Source organism: Rhinatrema bivittatum, chromosome 3, assembly GCF_901001135.1.
Source record: "Rhinatrema bivittatum chromosome 3, aRhiBiv1.1, whole genome shotgun sequence".
Classification (NCBI taxonomy): Eukaryota; Metazoa; Chordata; class Amphibia; order Gymnophiona; family Rhinatrematidae; genus Rhinatrema; species Rhinatrema bivittatum.
The window spans coordinates 194,925,184-194,946,695 of NC_042617.1; the positions used below are offsets into that span (position 1 = coordinate 194,925,184).

The 21,512-nt window shown below is 45.9% G+C and overlaps 1 protein-coding gene across 5 annotated transcripts in view; it reads left to right on the forward strand.

Annotated features, from left to right (window-relative positions):
* The window catches only part of SASH1 (SAM and SH3 domain containing 1), a 590,251-nt gene that overhangs the window by 340,382 nt on the left and 228,357 nt on the right, over window positions 1-21,512 (forward strand). For all 5 annotated transcript variants that reach the window (XM_029594048.1, XM_029594049.1, XM_029594045.1 and 2 more), the window contains exons 3-4: window positions 8,262-8,312; window positions 8,470-8,519. In XM_029594048.1, coding sequence (XP_029449908.1) covers window positions 8,262-8,312; window positions 8,470-8,519 — 101 coding nt within the window. The remainder of the gene's footprint in view (window positions 1-8,261; window positions 8,313-8,469; window positions 8,520-21,512) is intronic.

The window sequence follows — 21,512 nt, forward strand, 5'->3', positions numbered from 1 at the left end:
CTTATTCTTTGAGTGCTTGTAGTTAGTGCAGTTTTGCTATGGAAGGTTTACTGTGTTGTAGTTGTAGTTCAGTTTATTCACGGCATTCTGAGGGCCAAGCCCAAATCCAATGCACTTTACAATAGGTTTTATGCAATATGGGCTCCGAGCGTCTGTTTTGCAGGGTTTTCTTATTGGCATTACAGTAGTACATGTAAGTGTAATATCCTTGTTGTTGTAAGTGATATTTTTACATCAGAAGACTGAATGTCCTTTTTCATGTAAAATCTTTGCTGTAAATGCCTAATTTTTTGTGTGTGGCACAAGGCAGGGGAGGAGGGTGCAAGACTGTAAGGTTTTCCGAGCACCCTTACACTGCCCCCTGAGAGAGTGTGCCACGCACAGACCATCGCCCATTCCCCCATCTCCCACTTCCCCAGGGTATAAATGCTGGGGAAGTGTGGGAAGCAGTTGGTAGGGTTCCAGGGAGTGTGACAGAAAGACAATTCCTAGAAATATCACCGACACTCTTTATCTGCCACAGCTCTGGGAACTCTGACCCTTGCCTGCCCACTTCCCCAGCATTTCACCTCATTGAAAGGGCCAGACTCCAAGGGAGACACCACCTCTATGCCATCTGAGTGATTTGACCTGCGCTGCACCTCGGGGAGAAGGTGGGGCCAGCACCATTTCATTCCTCGCCTCAGGCAGCAGATTGTCTTGAGCCATCCCTGCAGACAATGCTCCCTCTGCAATCCAGGTCCTGATTTTTGACTCCTTTCCCACCCACCCCCCCGACTGCCACACTCCCCACCTGAGCTGCATCCTCATTTCTCTTCCTACCTCCCTGGCCAGCAGGAGTCTGGTGCTTTACCACTTGTACCCTCTGCTGACTGCTTGACGATTCCACCTGCCTCACGGGTTTTTGAACTGTTGTTGGGCCCCTTAAATTTTGTGTTAGAAAAATGTGAGATGTAAGGAGCCCTGCACTGTTCCCCTCTCCCCAGAGGTTGTGAAGTGTGGCCTCTGCTGCATCCCCCAGTCCCGGCCAGCCTGGGGAGCAGAAGCCGGGCCCGGAAACTGAACCTGCGTCTTCCGCATGGTAGGGCGCAGCACTTGAGCCTATCTTTTTCTAATTTAAGAAAAATGATGGAACATTGGAATGATTTCAGGATCATTTTTTTTTCTTTATATCCTAATTCCACTTGGATCACTTCCCTCCCCATGATCCTCCACCTCGAGTGAGTGCGTGTAGTCAAACAGCAGTTGGCTAAAGATGCACTCCCCGGACTAAACGTTATGAGGTCTGCTTCCTCTACAGATGGGTTTCCCTTCATTGAATAATGTAAACAGTTCTCTTCTCTTTAACTCTTATCCCAGAGCTGGCGGGGGAAGTCTGTTGTGGAACCTGTTGTTCTGTGCCAGAATTTGTCACAAGGTTGGGTTAGAGTGAATGTCCATGTGGGTGACTAGATTAAGCACCACCAGGAATAGTCAATGAGGAGAAATCAAAGTGGGAAGCAGCCCAGACAGAGCTGCATCAATGATTTTAAACATCCCTTATTGCATTTCTAGCGATTATGTTCGGAACCAATATTGTTACCTTGATTTGGGTTTTGAAGGGGTTTTCATACATCGCTTAATGTGATTTTTGCTTAGTTTCCAACTGGGTCCAGAATTTAAAAAAAACAAAAAACAGTTGGGATACTAATTTATGATCTAAGATGGGGTACTTACATGAAAAAGCATCATCTTCCTTCCGCCCATACATTGCTATCTTTACACATAACTTGGAATTCTTGAGGTTCACACAGTCTTTCTGGTTTTTTTATTCTTTTTGGTTTTAGCAAGGCCTTTTTCTTTCGGTTGCAGTGTCAGTTTTCTACGTCCTGTCCAGAAAAGCCAGAAAAAGACCAGTTGAGCAACACTGAAGAATGTCACTTTACTTAGATCTTAGAAAGTAGCATAGTCTAGTTCAGTGCCCAGAAATGAAGATCCATAAACAACAACAACAACAAAATAAAGTGATATCTCTTTGTTGATCTAACATTACTTTTCTTGACCTGCGATGGGACTTAATACTCCCTTCCTCAGGTCAAAACAGAATGAGCAAGTCAGATGAAAAGCTTGGATATTACCTGAATGTCAAGTGAGTCACAGATTACATTACAATGACGGGGTGAAGAGGGAAATGGGGGTGGGAGGAGTAATGCATTAGCAGAGTGACTGGAAGGTGACAAAGTTAGTGTTTATGAATTTTCCAAGCACAGAACAGGTTACTGCTGAGAGTGGAAAGGAAAGCAGGGCATGCGAGATGCCAAGTCAGTGCTGAGAACTTATGAACCAGGATGCATCTGAGCCCTTCCTGATCCTGGAAATAAAAAAAAAAAAGAAAATTCTATCTTTTTCAAAGAGCTCCCCAGCTTAAAGCCTGACAGCCATAACCAGTTTCTCTGGGAAGGAGGATTTTAGCTCAGGGCTGGGGCGATATGTGTGTTCTGCTGGATTGTATCAACAAAATTAGTGTACAGTATTAAATATATTTCTGTCTGCCAGCAAGGACGCCAGCACAGTCTGCAAAGCATCAGTGACATAAAGAGTGAGAAGCCCAAAGATGCTATATGGAGTTTCCCATTCTACAGTCACTCTGCATGGCAGCTTTTTATTATTATTATTATTATTATTATTATTAGTTTGTATATGCAAGAGAGACCGGGGGCAGGGAGCAGGTAGAGATGGGACAGGCTTGCTTCTAGGGCTGTTGAAGCTTTTCTCTGTATTGGGTCTAAAGGTGGCGAGGAGAAGGACCTGGCCCGAGAGTGTTAACTCCCTGAGAGGGCAGTGCTTCCTTTCCAGTCTCACCGCAGGCCAAGAGAGGAACAATGGCGCTTCCTAGCCAGGTTCCTGTTCTGCTGCCATCTGGAAAGCTCATTTGGAACATGGGAGGAGATGACGTCAGAAAATTGTATGCATTTTTATAGACCATTTCTGTCGAAACACGGGAGCAGAGAACAAGGACCATGTTAGGTTGCACTTCCCAGCCTCTTCAGTCTAAATTGCACGGTGGGGTTTCTAATTGTAGGGTTTTGCAGAGGGAGGCGCTGGTGCTATTAGACGCTGTTACTGAGATGTTTGACCTTCAGTCCTTGGCGGTGTCTGGTCTCTCAGCTCTTTAAAGTTAAGGATATCTGCTTTTCTTGTTAACAATGCGTGTAGTAGTTTATCTGAGTTTGAAGTGAAGTCGCTGCCTTTGGCACACATGGACATTGTTAGTGAGTCTTGCCGTGCAGGGAATTGGTGTAGGGGGAATGCTGGAGACTAGAATAGCTGAGGGGGGGGGGGGGGGATTTTCAGCACAGGATAACACTGCCACCTCCCTACCACTGCCCCAGTCTGTCCAGAAACGTGCCTTACTTATCCCTGTAAACAAAATATTAAATAATCGGTACACCTGTTCGTCTATTTTAAATTAATTGAAGACTAGCTACTATGTATTTTTGTGGGACCTCTCCTCACAGGGTCATGGTATTTTTACCAGACTCTTTCTTGTGGTCTTTGGTCCATTTTACTTTATATTTTTTTGGGATATTTTTATCATTTTATCACCCCACTTTCACCATTAAAAACTGTTATCAAAAGACTATTATCAAAAAACTGATGAAACCTTCAACCATATCCCATATGAAAATAGTCACTTTTGCTGAATTTTTATCAAAAAACTGATGAAACCTTCAAACCACAGTCCAATATGAAAATTGTCACTTTAACTTAATTTCAGAAAAACGCTGTATTCTGCAGGAGTACTTATCTGCATCACCCAACGCCATCGCGTTTCGGACCCCCTCTCTTGAGGTCCTGCTTCAGGGGATAAACATTTCCATCTTTTTTCTGTGACAGAGGCCGAAGGAGGGTGCGTAGTGGGTTTATCCTCCTGTTCCCTAATAGGGGCTCCCTTCTCCCCCGCCTTGCTGCAGCCTAAGTGGGCAGCACAGAAAAACAGGCAGGCGATCCTTACCAATGTAGGGACTTCTGGGATTCCCCACTAAATAATAGGCTTAATTTTAAAATCAGTGCGCACGCGCCCATACACATGCAAATCGGCACGCGAGCAGAGAGACGCTGGAATTTTAAATCACGTGCGCCCTTGCGCACGTTTGATTTAAAATATGCCGACCACACGTAAGAATGCTCCTGATTTTAAAAGGTTACTTGAGCAAACCTACTTCACTTATCTTCCATAGGACTCTGCTGGCTTTAATGCGCGCCATGTAAGTGGATTTTAAAACATGCTCACACGAGGGACATTTCTAGTTTTTCTAATTAGCCCACCAGTTTGCCCAGTCAATCTTCAGGTCATCCAGACACCTCTGGTTCTTCATCCTGCATGCCCCCCCCCCCCAGACCCCTCATTCTGTCGTGTAAGCCCTAAAATACGAGACTTGTTCTTCATCGGGATCACGGAAGTTACACGGATAACGAGCCGACACGTATTGTGGCTTCTGGTTTTAAAATACATACTGGCCGATACAGACGGATACAGAGGGTTAACAGACGGAGCGCACTGTTAACCCTCAATTGGACGCGCGTTTTCGACGAGCTAGCGTTACCCCTTATTGAGTAAGGGGCCGAAAACGCGCGTCCAACCCCCCCGAACCTAATAGCGCCCGCAACATGCAAATGCATGTTGATGGCCCTATTAGTTATTCCCACGCGATTCAGAAAGGAAAATGTGCAGCCAAGTCGCACATTTTACTTTCAGAAATTAGCACCTCCCCAAAGGTAGGCGCTAATTTCTTCGGGCACCGGGAAAGTGCACAGAAAAGCGATATTGTCGGAGGTCCCGAAAGTTACCAAAAGTAAAAAAATAAAAATAAAAATTTGAAGTCGGCCTGTGAGCCGCGTGCCGAAAACCGGATGCTCAATTTTGCCAGCATCCGGTTTCCGAACCCGTGGCTGTCAGCGGGCTCGAGAACCGACACCGGCAAAATTGAGCGTCGGCTGTCAAACCCACTGACAGCCACCACTCCAGTCCAAAAGGAGGTGGTAGGGATGCGCTAGTGTCCCTAGCGCCTCATTTTACCTGTTTTTACCGCCAGGCCTAATTTGCATACTGAATCGCGTGCACAGAGTGGCCTGTGTGCGTGCCGGGAGAGCTGGCGTTCGCCCGCTCTCCCGCAGACTTTACTGTATCGGCCCGATAGTTATGTGCACTCACATATACGCTAGAGATGTGCAAAGCCCGAACATTAGTGCGCACCAACCTGAAAACTGATTTATCCCGAAATTTTGGGAAAATTTGGGTCAGTTTTCGGGTTCCCCAAACCAGGACGAATTAGGCAGTTTTGTTGAAATTGCCTAATTCGTCCTAAACGATTGCGTATCCCTAATATACGCAGACAAATCGCAGCTTTTAAAATTCAAATTGCCCACGTGCAGCCCGCATACTCGCACATATGGGCATTTTTACGGGAGCAACGCTTTTAAAATCGGCTCCCTAATTGCGTCCCTTAGCAGAAAAGATATTTTGAGTAGAGAGGAGGCAGGGTGATCCGTTTGTAAGAGCCAGAGCGGATCGTGCTTGTGAGTTCTCGAGTTTCTAGAAGTGAGAGGTGCAGGGAGGCACACTGGAAGTTTGAGGCTGTTGTGTGCAGGCGAAGCAGCTGCAAAACTTAAGACCGAGGTCAAAAGTTTTAAGGTGGGGCGTGCGCTTTCTATTCCTGTTTTCTTTAAGGTCCTAGGACTGAGAAATGAGAGTTTCCCAGTGTGGTGGAAGATAGCTGTCACTCATATGATTTTTCTCAGGGAGATGGTCCTAACTCTGAGCTTAAGAGAGTTTATAATCTGGGTTGCCAGAAATGGAGCAATGCACTGTGATTCCTCAGGGAAAAAGATTCCTAGTCAGTGCAATTTGGTGCCAAAATGGTACTCATAATTGGGGAGGAGTCAGCACGTAACAGATGCAGCAAGGAAAGGAGAGGGGCGAAGACTGTCCTGTTGAGGAGCAAAGCAGAGCCAGAGCCCTTAGATGCCAGATACCAAGGCGTGACCTATAGAATAGTGTCTCCCAACCTTTTCTAAGCTCAAGGCACACCTGGATTAACAAAACTGTGGTGTGGCACAGCTGCCAGAGAGCAGGCAGTGCGTATGTGAAGAGGACTCATAGGCCAAAAGCCCTGCCAGTCTCTCTTCCAAATTGTAAAACTAAGGGAGAGGAAGCCATCACAAAGGACCAGCTCCCTCTTTATCCAAATGCAGGAGAAGGGAGAACCCAGCGTGGTGCGTGCAGCCCACCTCAGTTAGTTAACATTGGCTGCCACCTGTGGCTTCTCTGCTGCTACTCCCAAGACTTCAGAGTGAGACACTTCCAGTGTTCAATGCACTCGCTCCCCATCTCACTCAGTCTGGGGATAGGATGGAGGCTAGAAGGAGGCTCAGAAGGGGGGGAAGATGAGACAGTGTTGTGTGCAGTGCATGTGCTGCACAAAGCAAAGCTCATCTACCCATGCCCTGCATGCTGCCCATTGCTTAACTCACGCCAAGGCTCATGCTGTCACTGGAAGAGGAGGCACTGCATGTTCCCCAGAAAGCGGCTCCAGCACGTTTCAGAGATATCCCTGATGTTTCCCTTGTTGCTGTGAATTGCTGAGAGCAGAGCTCTGGCGCCGGGTTTGACCTGAGCCTCAGGCGGTGGGGACTTTTCTGTGGCAACACCGGATCAGGTCTGAAGGTGCACTGATTGGGAAACACTGGCACAGAGAGGTATAGGAACTCTCAGAGCCTTCTCCATTAGAGATCCTGCAACAGAGAAGCAAGGGGAGCCCATTTCTGTGGCTTATGAAGGTGTAAATTGAAAGTACAGATTAATCACCAGGTAAATGTACTGTTGTGTTGGATTATCACATTTGAAACATTTCTGTAACAGTAGAAGATTACTGTCTGGAGACCGTTTTTATTCAGGTCCAAGAGTGCAAACGCCAGGGGACCTAGAAGATCATCTTCCCTCTCTGCTTGGAATGAACCCAAACTCACAACCTGACAGTGATGACATGGGAGAGAGGTTACATAATAAATTAAAATAATCCATTTTCTCGCCTTTATGTCTCTGGTTTGTTTTCTCTCCTGTCTGTATTCCTTCCTTTACTTGGTCTTCTCAGAGCTCCATGACTACACCCTATCTCCTGCTCTTTTCAGTCTGTTCTCATTTCCTGTCTTACTCTCTTTTCTTCATCTTTCTTTCTTGTTCTCTTTCCTCTGTTTGTGTCTATTTCTAGATGCAGCTTGTGTCTCTGTCCTTTTCCCCCCTCACTCTCACCCGTTATCTTTTTGTCTTTTATCCCCACTCGCTCATTACTTCTCTCCATACCTCTCCCTTGCCTTCCCCCTCCCCGTGCTGTATCCTTCCCTGAACGCTCTGCCTTTTTCATCGCCATCCTCCTCTTTCCTTTACCTCCTCTTTCATTCACCCTCCAATCCCCTCCCCTCCCCACCCCTTACCTCCTCTTCTCCCAAACCTCTCCTCCTACCACTGTGCCCCGCAGTAGCTCTGAATGGGATGCCAGGCATTGGCGGAGGATCTGCCCCAGGCCGTCAGCCAGCAGCAGAAGGGACTCTGTGGCCCGGCAGGATTCAGTTTTGTGGGCTGCCCCGGAGGCTTCTCCCTCTCTGTGACACAGGCTGGAGGGGATTGGATTCAGGAGTATTAGCTCCCAAAAGCTAGTCAAGAAATCTGTGAAGTTAGTCCAGTAAAAAGGTGGCATCGTATATAATTTTGGGGGTGGGGTTTTTTTTTTGTTAACCTTTATTTCCATGTATTTAAGTGGACAAACAGAGCAACCAGACTTGATTAAAAAGTTCCTTAAACTTGGGAGTCCACCAGCTTGGTAACTGTAGATGATCTAGGTGTTATGGCTTCAGAGCTGAAAAATGTCCTTCATCACTGGAATAAATACTGTGTTGTCTGCGAGTTAAATATGCATTTATTTAAAAACATTTTGTTAGCCGCTTACAACAGAACAACTGTGCTAAGCAGAGAACAATAACAGTGAAACACAATTCCTTCCAAAAGATTACAATTACCCATTGTGCCTGATGTAAAAGCAGATGCACCTCATTTCTGTAGTAGGTCCTCTAACCAAATGCTTCGTGACAGGAAACACACGCGGTGCACATTCTCACCTGTACACCCTGTCTGCCTTGATAAATTCGGGGTAACCATTTTATATTGCTGGAATATGGCAAGTTTGACTGTGCCTCGCTTTAACGCGGCGTCTGTTTTGTTTTAGGAGAAATCGGATGCCAGCCCCACATCGCTCCAGCTGCGATCCCAGCTTGAAGTAAGCACCCCTGACTCTGATCCTTTTTGTTAATTTTTATGTATTTGTTGTTTCGCTTGCTGATTCTGCAAAAGGCTGAAATGAAAGCTGCTGCTGCTGCTGTCTGCTGGCACTCATACCAATAAAATCCACCCCCCCTTTTTTTTTTTTTTTTTAGGAATCCCTTGGCTTCAGCAGCACTGTGTCCACGCCGGAGACAGAAAGAAAGTAAGTTTGTTTTGTTGTTCTGAGATCAGAATGCTCCCCCCCTCCACAGAGAAAGCAGCCCTTTTACATTAAACTGATTTTATTGTACCTAATTCCAGATGCATCATCTAACAGGGGGGGGGGGGGAAAGGCCCCATAGAGTTAATTATTGTTGCATTTTGAGAGGATCAGGGGTTCTTCACATGCCATGCGGTCTGAAATCCAAATGGTGAATTATGGGGAAAAGAATGAATTCCATTGTTGTGTGCAGAGTGAAGAAAAAAAAAACTCGAGTAGTGGCAGAGAAAAAAAAATATTCTTCAGCCTTTTCAAATAATTTAATTTTACAACCTAATGTGGCCTCTGTGCTCCCCCCTCCAACTGCTCATGGACCAGTCCTTTCCTTTGCCAAGAAATTATCTTTATTTTCATGAAATAACGAATCATCAAAATAATACCGCTAGTGATTGCATGGCTAACAGCTGCCGCAAATAATTGTGGGGCGGATTTTAAATGCCCTGCGCGCGTAAATCCGGCCGGATTTACGCGCGCAGGGCCCTCGCGCGCCGGCACGCCTATTTTGCATAGGCCGCCAGCGCGCGCAAGTCCCGGGGCTTCGTAAAAGGGGTGGGGAGGGGGCGTGTCGGGGGCGTTCCCGAAATGACGTGGCGTTTCGGGGGTGGGCACGGGGGCGTGGCGTCGGCCCGGGGACGTGGTCGAGGCCTCCGGACCAGCCCCCGGGTCGGGTGATGGCACGCCAGCAGCCTGCTGGCGCACGCAGATTTACGTCTGCTTTCAGCAGGCGTAAATCTGCCAACAAAGGTAAGGGGGGGGTTTAGATAGGGCCGGGGGGGTGGGTTAGGTAGGGGAAGGGAGGGGAAGGTGGGGGGAGGGCGAAGGAAAGTTCCCTCCGAGGCCGCTCTGAAATCGGAGCGGCCTCGGAGGGAACAGGCAGTGCGCGCTGGGCTCGGCGCGCGCAGGTTGCACAAATGTGCACCCCCTTGCGCGCGCCGACCCAGGATTTTATAAGATACGCGCGGCTACGCGCGTATCTTATAAAATCCAGCGTACTTTTGTTCGCGCCTGGTGTGCGAACAAAAGTACGCGATCACGCAAATTTATAAAATCTACCCCTGTGTATAGCTTCTATGTAAGCCCAACCACCAAAAAAGCCAGTGCCACAGTGATAGAAATCACAGAGCGCATCTGTGGAGAGACTGTATTTAACTATTTATCTTATCTTATGAGCTAGCAGGGTGTGGTGAATGGGTAATTCATGCTCCCTCCCCCATCTGCTGTCCTCCTGAGGGATTGGCAAATTCCGGGTGTCCGTATTTTTACAATGTAGCCCCTGCAAGCCCACCTATGCCCAACAGTAAAAAAAAAAATATGGTTATCGTTGTCTGACCAAGCTCGGCACGTGACCAAGCTGCCATGGACCTGCACATTCGGTGTGAATGTTGCTTTTGTCTTGTGTGTGTCTTCCTTTTTCAAGGTCTTCACAGAATGTTTCCCAGCTGGGACTCGGCCTTGCACTGCACTCAGGGCCGGCGCATCCAATAGGCGAACTTCGGCGCTCGCCTAGGGCACTGAGCCGTAGGGGGCGCCGAAGAGCAGCCACGTGGTGCCACAAGCAGGGCCTACCCCGCTCATGGCAAAGAGAAATAGAGACTGTGTGCTTCTCGGGGCCTGCTCGCGGCCCTGAGAAGTACACAGTCTACGCCAAAACAGGTAGGGGGGGCCCGACCAGGGGGGAGGGGCAGCGCAAGGGTCGCCTAGGGTGCCCAATACCTTTGCACAGGCCCTGACTGCACTGCTTACGCTATTTCTCCATGAGGAAGCTCCTGTTCCCGATTCTGTACAGTGCTCCATCTCGTGTAGCTTTGGAGCTCCAATCACTTTTTCAGTTTGGCTTGCCGGAGTGCAGTTGAAAGGGACCTTGTCCTTTATTTTGGACTTTTACTTTTTGTAAACTTACACAGATTCCCTACCTGTTCCACCATCATCGCTGCCAGTAATTCTCCTAAATCGAATCCTTTCGAGCAGCCTCAGCACTGATGGCGCATTGCTCTTCACTAGTGTATCTCTAAAGTGTCTGTAACTAAAGTGATGTGTGGCATGTAAGCAATTTTGATCTTATTGTCACATCTGGATCTGGATGTGAATGAGAACCAGAATTGATGAATGTGCGGTTCTTTTGAGTTAAAACAATGATTTAAAATAAAACCGAAACAAGGAAACAGAAAGCAAACAATCAAAGGAAAGACTGCTTGTATAGCACAAAGGTCTGTGCTGGCTTCTGTTGACAGAAAATGGCATAGTAGTTTTTTGACTATTACAGAGCTCCTGCCCACTAATTCACCATTATTGCATGAAAGCAGAAGCTCGTAATACTCATCTGCTAGAAAAGTAAATTAAGAACTTGACAAACTGTCCAGGATCCAAAGGTCCATTTAGCCCAGTACCCTGTCACTAGCTGCAGGCACTTAACTTATAGGAAGTGTTTAGGGAAACAGAGGATGTGTAAAAATAGAGCATAAGAACTTGCCATCCTGTTTCCAACAGTGGCCAATCCAGAAATCAAGTACCTGGCTAGATCCCAAACAGTAAATAGATCCCATGCTGCTATCGCGCAGTGATAAGCAGTGGCTATTTCTTAAGTCTACTTGATTAATAGCAGTTTATCGATTTCTCCAAGAATTTGTCCAAACCTTTCTTAAACCCAGCTACATTAACTGCCTTAACCACATCCTCTTGGTACGATGCTGCTCGCGGAGCCCATCCCGCCAGCAGCCTCTCACCTGGCCCGACGCTGCCACGGATCCTTCCTTTCTTGCGGCCTAGGCTGTCCCGGACCATCGCTGCTGCTCCTTGCGGCCCGATGCCATGGTATGCGGCAGGAGGGGCTGCTGCTGTTCTTCGCGGCACAGAACCTGCCGCCAGGACGCCTCTTCATGCAGCTAGGAAGCCACCGCCGACGCTCCTCTTCGCGGCCCTGGTGCCGCCACCATCTGCTCATCTTGTGGCGGAAATGCCATCGCTGTTGCCTCCAGTCACGTGGCAGGAATGTCGCCAATGACACTGCCTGCTCTTGCTTGTCCCCGAGCCTTCTAGGTGCACACGTGTGCCCCTGCATCTCATTTAAAGGGCCAGTGGCAGGAAAAGCCCCGCGGCCCCAACGGATGATGTCATCAGCCTGTTCCTCCACCAGCCCTATAAAAGGGCTCAGCTTCCATTCCTCGAGGCCTTTGCATTGGATCTTCATGGTTGTCCATGCGTCTCCTTTCCAGTCAAAGTCCTCCGTGGTATCCTCGTGTCTCTTCGTTAGATGTTCCTGACGTTCCTGGTCTCCTTGGATGTTCCTGTTCTTCGTTGGAGCTCCTTCGTCATCTCTTCGGTGTCCTGATGTTCCACGTTCCATATGTTCCAGTCCTGGTCTGGATGTTCCCATCTCTGGCTCTTCATCCTGCTTCCAGGTTTCCTGCTCGTCCACCTTTCCTGGCGTGCCACTGTCGTGGTCCGTGACCAGCCCATGGGGGGCTGTGTAGGGTGCTTCATGGCACAAGGCCTGTCTTCACATCTGCAGCACAAGTCTCCGGAAGGCCCTTGCTTTTAATGCCGAGGTCTGTTCCTGAATCCTGAGTCTTGAATCCTGTTCCTGGTCTTCGGAGTTCCTTGTTCCTGCTTCCGTCCATGCCCTAGACTCAAGCCAGAACCTGCTCCGCTTCAGCGTGGTCCTCGACCAGCCACATGTGGTTGTGTAGGGCGCGCCTCGGTGCAGGCCCCTCCTGAATCTTCATCATGTTACCAGTTCCAAGTCTTCACCTCACCTGGAGTCTGCTTCGCTTCCAGCGTGGTCCGTGACCAGCCATGGGCGGCTGTGTAGGGCACACTGTGGTGCAGTACTTACCCTGTACTAGTGCCTGAATCCTCGTCGGAGTTTTCCAAGTTCCTCGAGTCCTCGCCTAAGTCTTCCAAGTTCCTGAGTTCCATGCTCGTCTTGTTCCTGCCCTCGGCCTCCATCTGACCTCACGCACTTGTTGTTCCCAAGTGGCGGGTCCGGAAGGGCTACCGAGTGGCCGAAGGGCTACTCTTGAGACCAGCATTGCGTTGCTGGGTCTCACTTGTGCATATAGGTCCACTGGAGGTCTGAGCCTGCCTTGTTCCAGTTCCTTGATGTTCCTCATCTCGATCCTGGTCCAGCCTTGTTCTAGCTCCTGCCCGTGCTTGGACACTCTCACCTCCCATGGTGTGTGTCTTGGGGCTCCTTCCTGAGCTGTGCCGTGGTCCAAGGGCTCACAATCCCTCTAGAGCAAGCGACCGCATCCCCGCACTCGCAACACCTCTGATAATGAATTCCAGAGCTTAATTGTGCATTGTGATAAAAAAGTTTTCTCCAATTTGTTTTGAATGTGCTAATTATTAATTTCATAGAATGCTCCCTAGTCTTTGTATTTTTTAAAAGAGTAAATTACTGATTTACATTTACCTGTTCTGTTCCACTCCTGATTTTATAGACCTCCATCATATTCCCCCTCAGATAATTCTTCTCCAAGCTGATCAGACTGAACCTCTTTAGCTTTTCCTTTTAGGGGAGCCATTTCATCCCCTTTATCATTTTGTTCACCCTTTTTTGTACCTTTTGCAGTGCAACTATATCTTTTTAGAGATGCGGCAACTAGAACTGCACACAGTACTCTAAGTACAGAAACACCATGGAGCAATACAGGGACATTTGACATTTGCTGTTTTATTCTCCATTCCTTTCCTAATAATTCCTAACATTCTGTTTTATTTTTTTGATCACCGCCACACACTGAACCAAGGATTTCAACATATTGTCCACTCTGATGTCCATGTCCTTTTCCTGAGTGGCAGCTCTTAATATGAAACCTATCATCATGTAACTACAGTGTGGGTTTCTTTTCCCCATGTGCAACACTTTACACTTGTCCACATTTAAATGGCAGATTAAATTTAATGCCCAATCTTCCAGTCTCGCAAGATCCTCCTGCAATTTTTCACAATCTGCTTGTGATTTAACAGCACAGAATAATTTTGTATCTTCTGGAAATGTGATCGCTTTACTCTCATTGTTCCCTTTTCCAGATTATTTATAAATATATTAAAAAGCACTGGTCCCAGTAGAGATCCCTGAGGCACTCCACTGTTTGCCTTTCTCCACTGAGAAAACTTCCCATTTAGTCCATCTCTTTGTTTCCTCTCTTTTAACCAGTTTGCAGTGCACAGTAGGGCATTCCCTCTTATCCCATGACTTTTTAATTTTCTTAGGAGTCCCTTATGAGGGACTTTGTCAAATGTCTTCTGAAAATCCAAATGCACTACATCCACCAGCTCACTCTTATCCACATGTTTATTAACCTCTTCAAAAAAAATGTAGCAGATTGGTGAAGCAAGATTTTCCCTGTGTAAATCCATGATGACTATGTCCCATTAAACCATGTCTTTTTATATGTTCTGTGATTTTGTTCTTTAGAATAGTTTCCATGATTTTTCCCAGCACTAAAGTCAGACTCACCAGTCTATAGTTTCCTAGATCACTCCAAGAAACCTTTTTAAAGATCGGGGGTTACATTGGCGACTCTCGTTAGGCATGGCAGACAATCCCAACGATAGGTTACTAATTACCAGTTAATGGATCTGCAATTTCATGTTTGAGTTCTTTCAGAACTCTGGGGTGTATATTATCTGGTTTGGGTGCTTTGCTGCTCTTTAATTTGTCAGTCTGCCTTATTACTTCTTCCAGCTTCACAGTGATTTGTATCAGTTCTTCTGAATCATCACCATTGAAAATAATTTCCAGCACAGGTATCTCCCCAACAACCTATTCAGGGAAGCAAAGAATTCATTCAGTCTTTCTATGATGGCCTTATCTTCCCTAAGTACCCTTTTAAACCCTCAATCATCTAACTACCGACCGATTCCCTCACAGGCTTCCTGCTTTGGATACATTTTTAAAAGTTTTTATGAGTTTTTGCCTCTAAGGCTAACTTCTTTTCTAATTCTGTTTTAGCCCGCTTTATCAGTGTCTTACATGTAACTTGCCAGTGCTTGTGCTTTTTCCTATTTTGCTGAGATGGATCTTTTTGGCAATGTTTGAAAGAAGTTCTTTTGACTAAAATAGCTTCTTTCACCTTTTCACCTTCTAACAATGCCAGCAGTCATTTGACCTTCCTTCCGCTTTTTTAAATGCGTAGAATACATCTGGACGGGGCTTCCAAGATGGTATTTTTAAACAATGACCACGCCTGATGTATACTCTTAATCTTTGTAGCTGCACCTTTCAGTATTTTTCCAGCTATTTTCCTCATTTTATCAAAGTCTCCCTTTTGAAAGTTTAATGCTAGAGCTGTAGATTTACTTAAAGCCCTCCTAATCATTAAGTCAAATTTGATTGCTCTATGAATGCTGCTGCTGAGTGACCCACCACCATTATCTCTTGCACCAAATCCTGCATTGCACTAAAATTTAGGTCTAAAATGGCTACCCCGCTTGTCAGTTCCCAGTCCAACTCCAGGTCGCTGTCATTTATTTCATCTAGAAACTTTACCTCTCTAGCATGTCCTGATGATACATTTACCCAGTCAATATTGGGGTAACTGAACTCTCCCATTATTACCATGCTGCCAATTTTATCTTCCCTAAACTCTGTTAGCATTTCATCATCCATCTGTTCATTGTGGTCAGGTGGATGGTAGTATACCTCCACCACTACACTCTTCACCTCTTTTTTGTTGGTATTAACAACCTGCTTATCACTTGACAGTGATATTTTGGAAACTTTTAACTCAGGTGGTTCTTTGCTTACAGACACTTGGGCCACTGTTGCTTTGATTGGAACCTCTCTGTTGGGATGCCCTAAATCCTTTCCTATTTTAGTATCCTTTGAAGATACCTGCCTCTGAGCCATGCACTGCTGAGCGACTGTCGGCTTTCCCCCATGCTCTAGGACAGGGGTGGGCAAGTCCGGTCCTCGAGGGCTGCAAACCAGTCGGGTTTTCAGGATACCCCTAATGAATATGCATGAAATAGATTTGCATACAACTGAGGCAGTGTGTATGCAGGTCTCTCTCATGCATATTCATTAAGGATATCCTGAAAACCCGACTGGTTTGCAGCCCTCGAGGACCGGAATTGCCCACCCCTGTTCTAGGATGACCTCTTCAAACTGAAGCAGTTCTGAACCTTGGATTCATCTATCTCTGTGAAAGTGGTATTAGGATGGCCTCATCTATTTATCGTTATAAGGCAATAATAGACAGTTTTTATGCCACTAAAGACATGTTAACCCATGTAAAAATGTGATGTGAAATTTCCACCCCCCCATCCCTACCCCGTGAACAAGTTCTGGATGATAAGGCATGTGCTTTTAGCCGTGATGAGGATTGTGTGCGGGGACTACATTTTGAAAGCCCCACGTATATTTCATGCATGTACTTTGTGCCAAGCCCAGATTTTCAAAGGGAAGAATTCCACTGGGGAAACCATTGCTGCGCAGGTTTGCTCCTGTTTTTGTGCGGGTGCAGTTTGCTGTAGAAAATGCCGCGAGTAGTTTTGAAAATGCAAACCTCTGTGCGTTGTTGCCTCCTCCTTCTTCGACTTGGCCCTGCTCCTGAGTCTGCCTGCTTTTGCCGGGGTAAAAGTATGTGATTCATTAATCCCCCATATGTGCTTTTACCCAGGGAGAGAGAGGGGTTAATTTTCAATTTACCCGGGTAAATGGCTCCTGAAAACTGCCCTGCTCATTTGTAGCTTCTCCGCCTACATGGGCAATCCTCTACCACTTCTATTGGTAGGCTGTTCCTGACCTCGTCATCTTCCTCTTTGAGTCTTACATGACCCATACTTAATCCACTAGCAAGCCCACTTTCACACCTTACCACCAAGTTTAGTCGTAATCCATCAGTGAGACTGATGGACGAAAAATTTGGTCATCTATGGTAATTCATGTTAGAATTATAAGGTTAAATCAGTGATGGTTGTCATATTGAGAGACAATAACTCAATAACTTCAACTGCACAACTGAACATTGGTTCGGTGGATATGAAGATGAATTCATTGCTGCAATGATCTGTGGCCCTTTTAAGTTTCTCCTATTAGTGAGCAGACATAATTTGTACACAAATCTACTCCTCTAGTTATGTATTTCATCCATTAAATTGACTACAAATCTTTAGTGATGTCACTTTTACTATGAATACTTCCGAATGTTTCTGTAACACCCCTCCCCCCACTTTCTGAAACCCACCCAAATTCAAAGTGCTCCTCTACAGTGGTACATATAGAGAGAGTGTCAGACTGACTCTATGCAGAGGCTCTCTGTCTCTCTCATATTAACCTGTGCTTCTAATTGTAATCCTTTATGTGTGGAGCTTTAACTTGCGATTTTCCTTAGCATTTGTCAGCTTTTACGTATGTAAGACAACAAGTTTTGTAACATGCGTATAAAGGAAATTTCCTGTTTTACCAATCAGTCCACCAATTTGCCCAGTCTATCTCTAGGTCTTCAAGACTCCCCTCAGTTCTTCAGCCTGAACTCCTCCCAGTTTACCCAGACCCCTTCAACCAGTCAGCATTGGTGTATAAATAATTTTATTCAGATAGATTGTAAGCTCAAGGGGATAGGGAAATACCTACAGTACCTGAATGTAAACCAATGTGATATCTCAGATCGAATGTCAGTATATTAAAAAATAAATAAATAAATAGCTTACATGTAATAATTAGCAGGTGTAAATATAGGCAACTTGTACGCATAAATATTGGCCCTGCCCTGGATCACCCCTGGCCAACTGCATTTTTTATTTGAACAAATGTATTTGCGCACCATTAGGGATTTCTTTAAAAAGCAACTTTTAGTGGCAAGGGCCTGATTTAGGGCCAATGTCACAACTGTCTTTCTATTGGGGATGTGCAGAGGGACGCCATACGTTGCATTCGGGATTCGTATTCGTCGGGGAGCAGATATGTTGCATTCGGCAAGGGGACCCCCGATACGTTCATGCGTTAATTCTTATTTGTTTCCCGGCTAAAATTGAATTAACTACAACCCTCCACCCTCCTGACCCCCCCAAGACTTACCAAAACTCCCTGGTGGTCCAGCGGGGGGTTCGGGAGCCATCTCCTGCACTCACACCCTCGACTGCCGGTATTCAAAATGGCACCGATAGCCTTTGAACTTACTATGTCACAGGGGCTACCGGTGCCATTGGTCAGCCCCTGTCACATGGTAGGAGCAATAGATGGCCGGCGCCATCTTGTGCTCCTATCATGTGACAGGTAGCTCCTGTGACATAGTGAGGGCAAAGGCTATCTGCGCCATTTTGAATACTGGCAGGTGACGGCCCGAGTGTAGGAGGTCACTCCCGGACCACCAGGAACTTTTGGTAAATCTTGTGGGGGTCAGGAGGGTCCCCCAAGACTTGCCAAAAGTCCCTGGTGGTCCAGCGGGGGGCCGGAAGCGATCACCTGCACTTGGGCCGTCAGTTGCCAGTAATCAAAATGGCACCAATAGCCGATAGCCTTTGCCCTTACTATGTCACAGGGCTACCGGTGCCATTGGTCAGCCCCTGTCACATGGTAGGAGCACATGATAGCCCCTGTGACATAGTAAGGTCAAAGGCTATCGGCGCCATTTTGAATGCTGGCAGCTGAGGGTGTGAGTGCAGGAGATGGTTCCCGGACCCCCCACTGGACCACCAGGGAGTTTTGGTAAGTCTTGGGGGGATCAGGAGGGTGGGGGGGTTGTTTAAATTCGCTCCTTTAGATGGCCGAATAATTCAGTGAAGATTCGTTGTATTCGTGGGGAATCGCGATACGTTTCGCTTCCCCATGAATACAACGAATATGGCCCTATACGTTGCGGATTACCAATACGTAGGAAACGAATGCTCACCCCTACTTTCTATCGTATGATTTTGTATCATTACTTTTTGTCTCTGCGTTTTTAAGTTTAGGGCACCGTGCACCTTCTTGAGTAGTCGTATTTTATTTGTTTTCTTCACCGCATTGGGCAACTGAAAGGACGGGCATTGGGCAAACTGAAAGGTACAAAAAGGTTTTAAAATTTAAAAAAAAAAGAGATTGAAAAGAAGTAGCCCTAGTGCCAAGCCCTGCTGCCTCCCACTGGTCGCTTTGCCTTCACTAGAGTGGAACCCATTTACCACCACACTCTTCATCCTGCTGCTCAACCAGTTCCTCATCCAATTTACCACTGCCCCTCTTTCGTATCATCCAGCTTGTTTACCAGTCTTCTAAGCAGAGTGTAGAAAGCCTTCCTGAAGTCTAGCTAGGCACCTTGTACTGCACCTCCCTGATCCACTACTTTTGGCACGTCAGTAAAGGATTTAATCAAGTTTGCCTGACTGGATCTTCCTGAGGTGAAACCACATTGCCTGGTGTCCTGCAATGTACGCTTGCTTCAACATACTGCACTGTCTTTTTGCACAGAGGAAGAGGAAAATGATATGCCTTGCATCTTTGTAATGGTGTGTAGTCTCTAAATATTGTTTAAAGAAATTCATTGCCAAGTAATCCAAGGCTGCCTTGGGGATTGGCCCTGGTTCCAGTAAAGACTGTGCCTCAGGCTGGTGCCTCTTTCCAGCTGTTTGCTTGTATGTCTCTTCCAGTTAAGATAGCAATTCAACTTAGCCCTTAAAAATGCCGTTTTTTTTTTTAACTGTCTTAAACTCTATGTATTGCAATATGAAATAGCAAAGGTCAGTATGAAGAGAGCTTTTCTTTTTTTCAGTATAAATACCTTGTGGAAAATGAAACTGCCACCATCATTATCTTCCTTGCATCAGCCCCTATCACCTGATGACTTGGCAGAGTCCAAGAAGAGATGCTTTTAAACTGGGCTGGGCAGTAGAGAGCAGTTGACAGCGGGTAAAAAAGAAAACGTTGTACCTAAACTTGTTTTCAGTAACTTGTTTTCCTGAACCTGCTTTTTCTTTTTTTTTTTAAGTGCATCAGAGTTCAATAATGTTTTGGACCAAATTAAAAGGCTCGTTTAAAAGACAGTGCGATACATATTACTCAAGTTGATCAGTCCCATGTTTTCTTTTGCGTTGGTTTGCAGTGGTACTAGAGGAACGGTATGAAAGGAATGTTAAAAGTGGTTTAGAGTCTTGTAGTTATTCTGCTCCCTTAATAATTATTTCTGTTCTGCACCACTCTTTTTTTTTTTTTTAATTAAGCTTTCAATATTTTTTTTCATGATGGAGATGCTTCCCTGCATTTGCAGGTTTTGTTTTTTCTGTCCCGTGTCCTTGGCTTCTCTTCAAGACTCCGAATACAAACCACAATCTCTTAGGTGGCAGAATGAAACTCCAGCCCTTCTGAAGATCTCTCAGCCTCTGGCATCTGCACGGACCTGGGGGGCGCACAGGTTCAAGGCCCCAGAATTATGGAGTCAGCCTTTTGGTCTAGATAAAAATGAGGTCCAGTTGTAACTGGGTGGTAGTATTTGTGCGACCTCTTTGTAAAGCACCCTGAGATTAAGGGCAGTAAGGCCACGGTATACAAATTATTTATTTGCTTGATTTATAATCTGCTTTTCAGGCACTTCCATAGAAGATTACATTATGGCATTATGCAGCATAATAATAATAATAATAGTAACAACTAACTTCTAGCCAAGCAGGATCATTCCTTAAAGTTAAATAAAGTCTCTTTACCTGTAGACACCACAGTTCTGGTGTTCTTTGTAGGCTGGGATACCCTTAAAGGAACTGCTAAATAGATAAGGCGCTGGGAGTGCAGAGAGCTCACAGGCTTCTTTTCGAGTGCTGCTCGTATTCCAGTATCACAACTTTTTTAAAGACACTCATTTTCTCCAGGATCACTAGGGCCACTTGAAGTTATTTAATGTGGTTTCCTGTACCCTGTGTAATATATCTGTGAAATGTCAAATCCATGGCTAGCCTATAAAACCTGCGGCTGTTTTTCCGTCTACTATTTTTCCCCCTAAAGTTTCTGATGTTATTTTGTCTGCCTACTCTTGACTCTTTCATCATTGCCTCCCTGTGCGAAGCCTCCCAGTCCTTTTTTTTTTTTTTTTTTCACCCCCACCTTGCTCATGTACATTGTTTTATGCGCATCCCGAGCATTTCCAAAGCAAATTGCTGTTGTCATGTTTCCCTCCTTATTCATGTATTTATTTATTACCATCCATTTGTGATCTGCTCTTTCATTCTAGGCAGGGTACAATGAACATTCTTAAAGTTTAAAAACCATCACAGACATAAAGAAAATATAAATGGGATACACATTAAACATTCACAAAGGAAAAAACCCCTCCATCCTGAGCTGGAGAGCCGCCTCCTGAATGCTCAGCCTCAGTGGCAGTATCCCCGTAGGCCCCTGGGTCTCTTCCATCACTGAGGTCTGAAGCATCCGTCGTGGGCTCCGTTTCAGTTTCATCAGACCGTCTGGGGACATCAGGGCACTAGTGAAGCTCTGCAGAAATAGGATAAGCTCAAATTGTTTTTTTGTTGTTGTTGTTGTTGCTTTTTAGAATACTTGCTAGAATGCATGTCTAACGGATGCTTTTCATTTTATTCCTGGTTAGCATGCCACGCTGATGACGCTGGAAATGATGAAAACCAAGATTTGTTTCTAAGTGTTAATAAAGATGAGAAACGCTTACCGGTCCAATGATTGGAATAAGGAACTTATTCACACTTATCCGGCTGAATTATCCAGCTAATTTTAAACATATCCGGGTATATTCAGTGGCACAGCTGCACCTCTGACTTTCCCGGCTCAGGGCCAGATTCATCAAGGCATTTTCCCATAGACACAGCATGGGAGAAATGCCGTAGTGAATCGGGCCCTTAAATTAGCTGGATATGTCTGAATATTGACCGCTTTACATTTTCATGCATCTCTCTTGCATTTGGGAACAACAGTGCTAGCAAGGGAGCCACAAATTACTTCACACTGCATTGCTGCACCTGATTGGGTACAGTGTCACAAATGCTATCAAACGC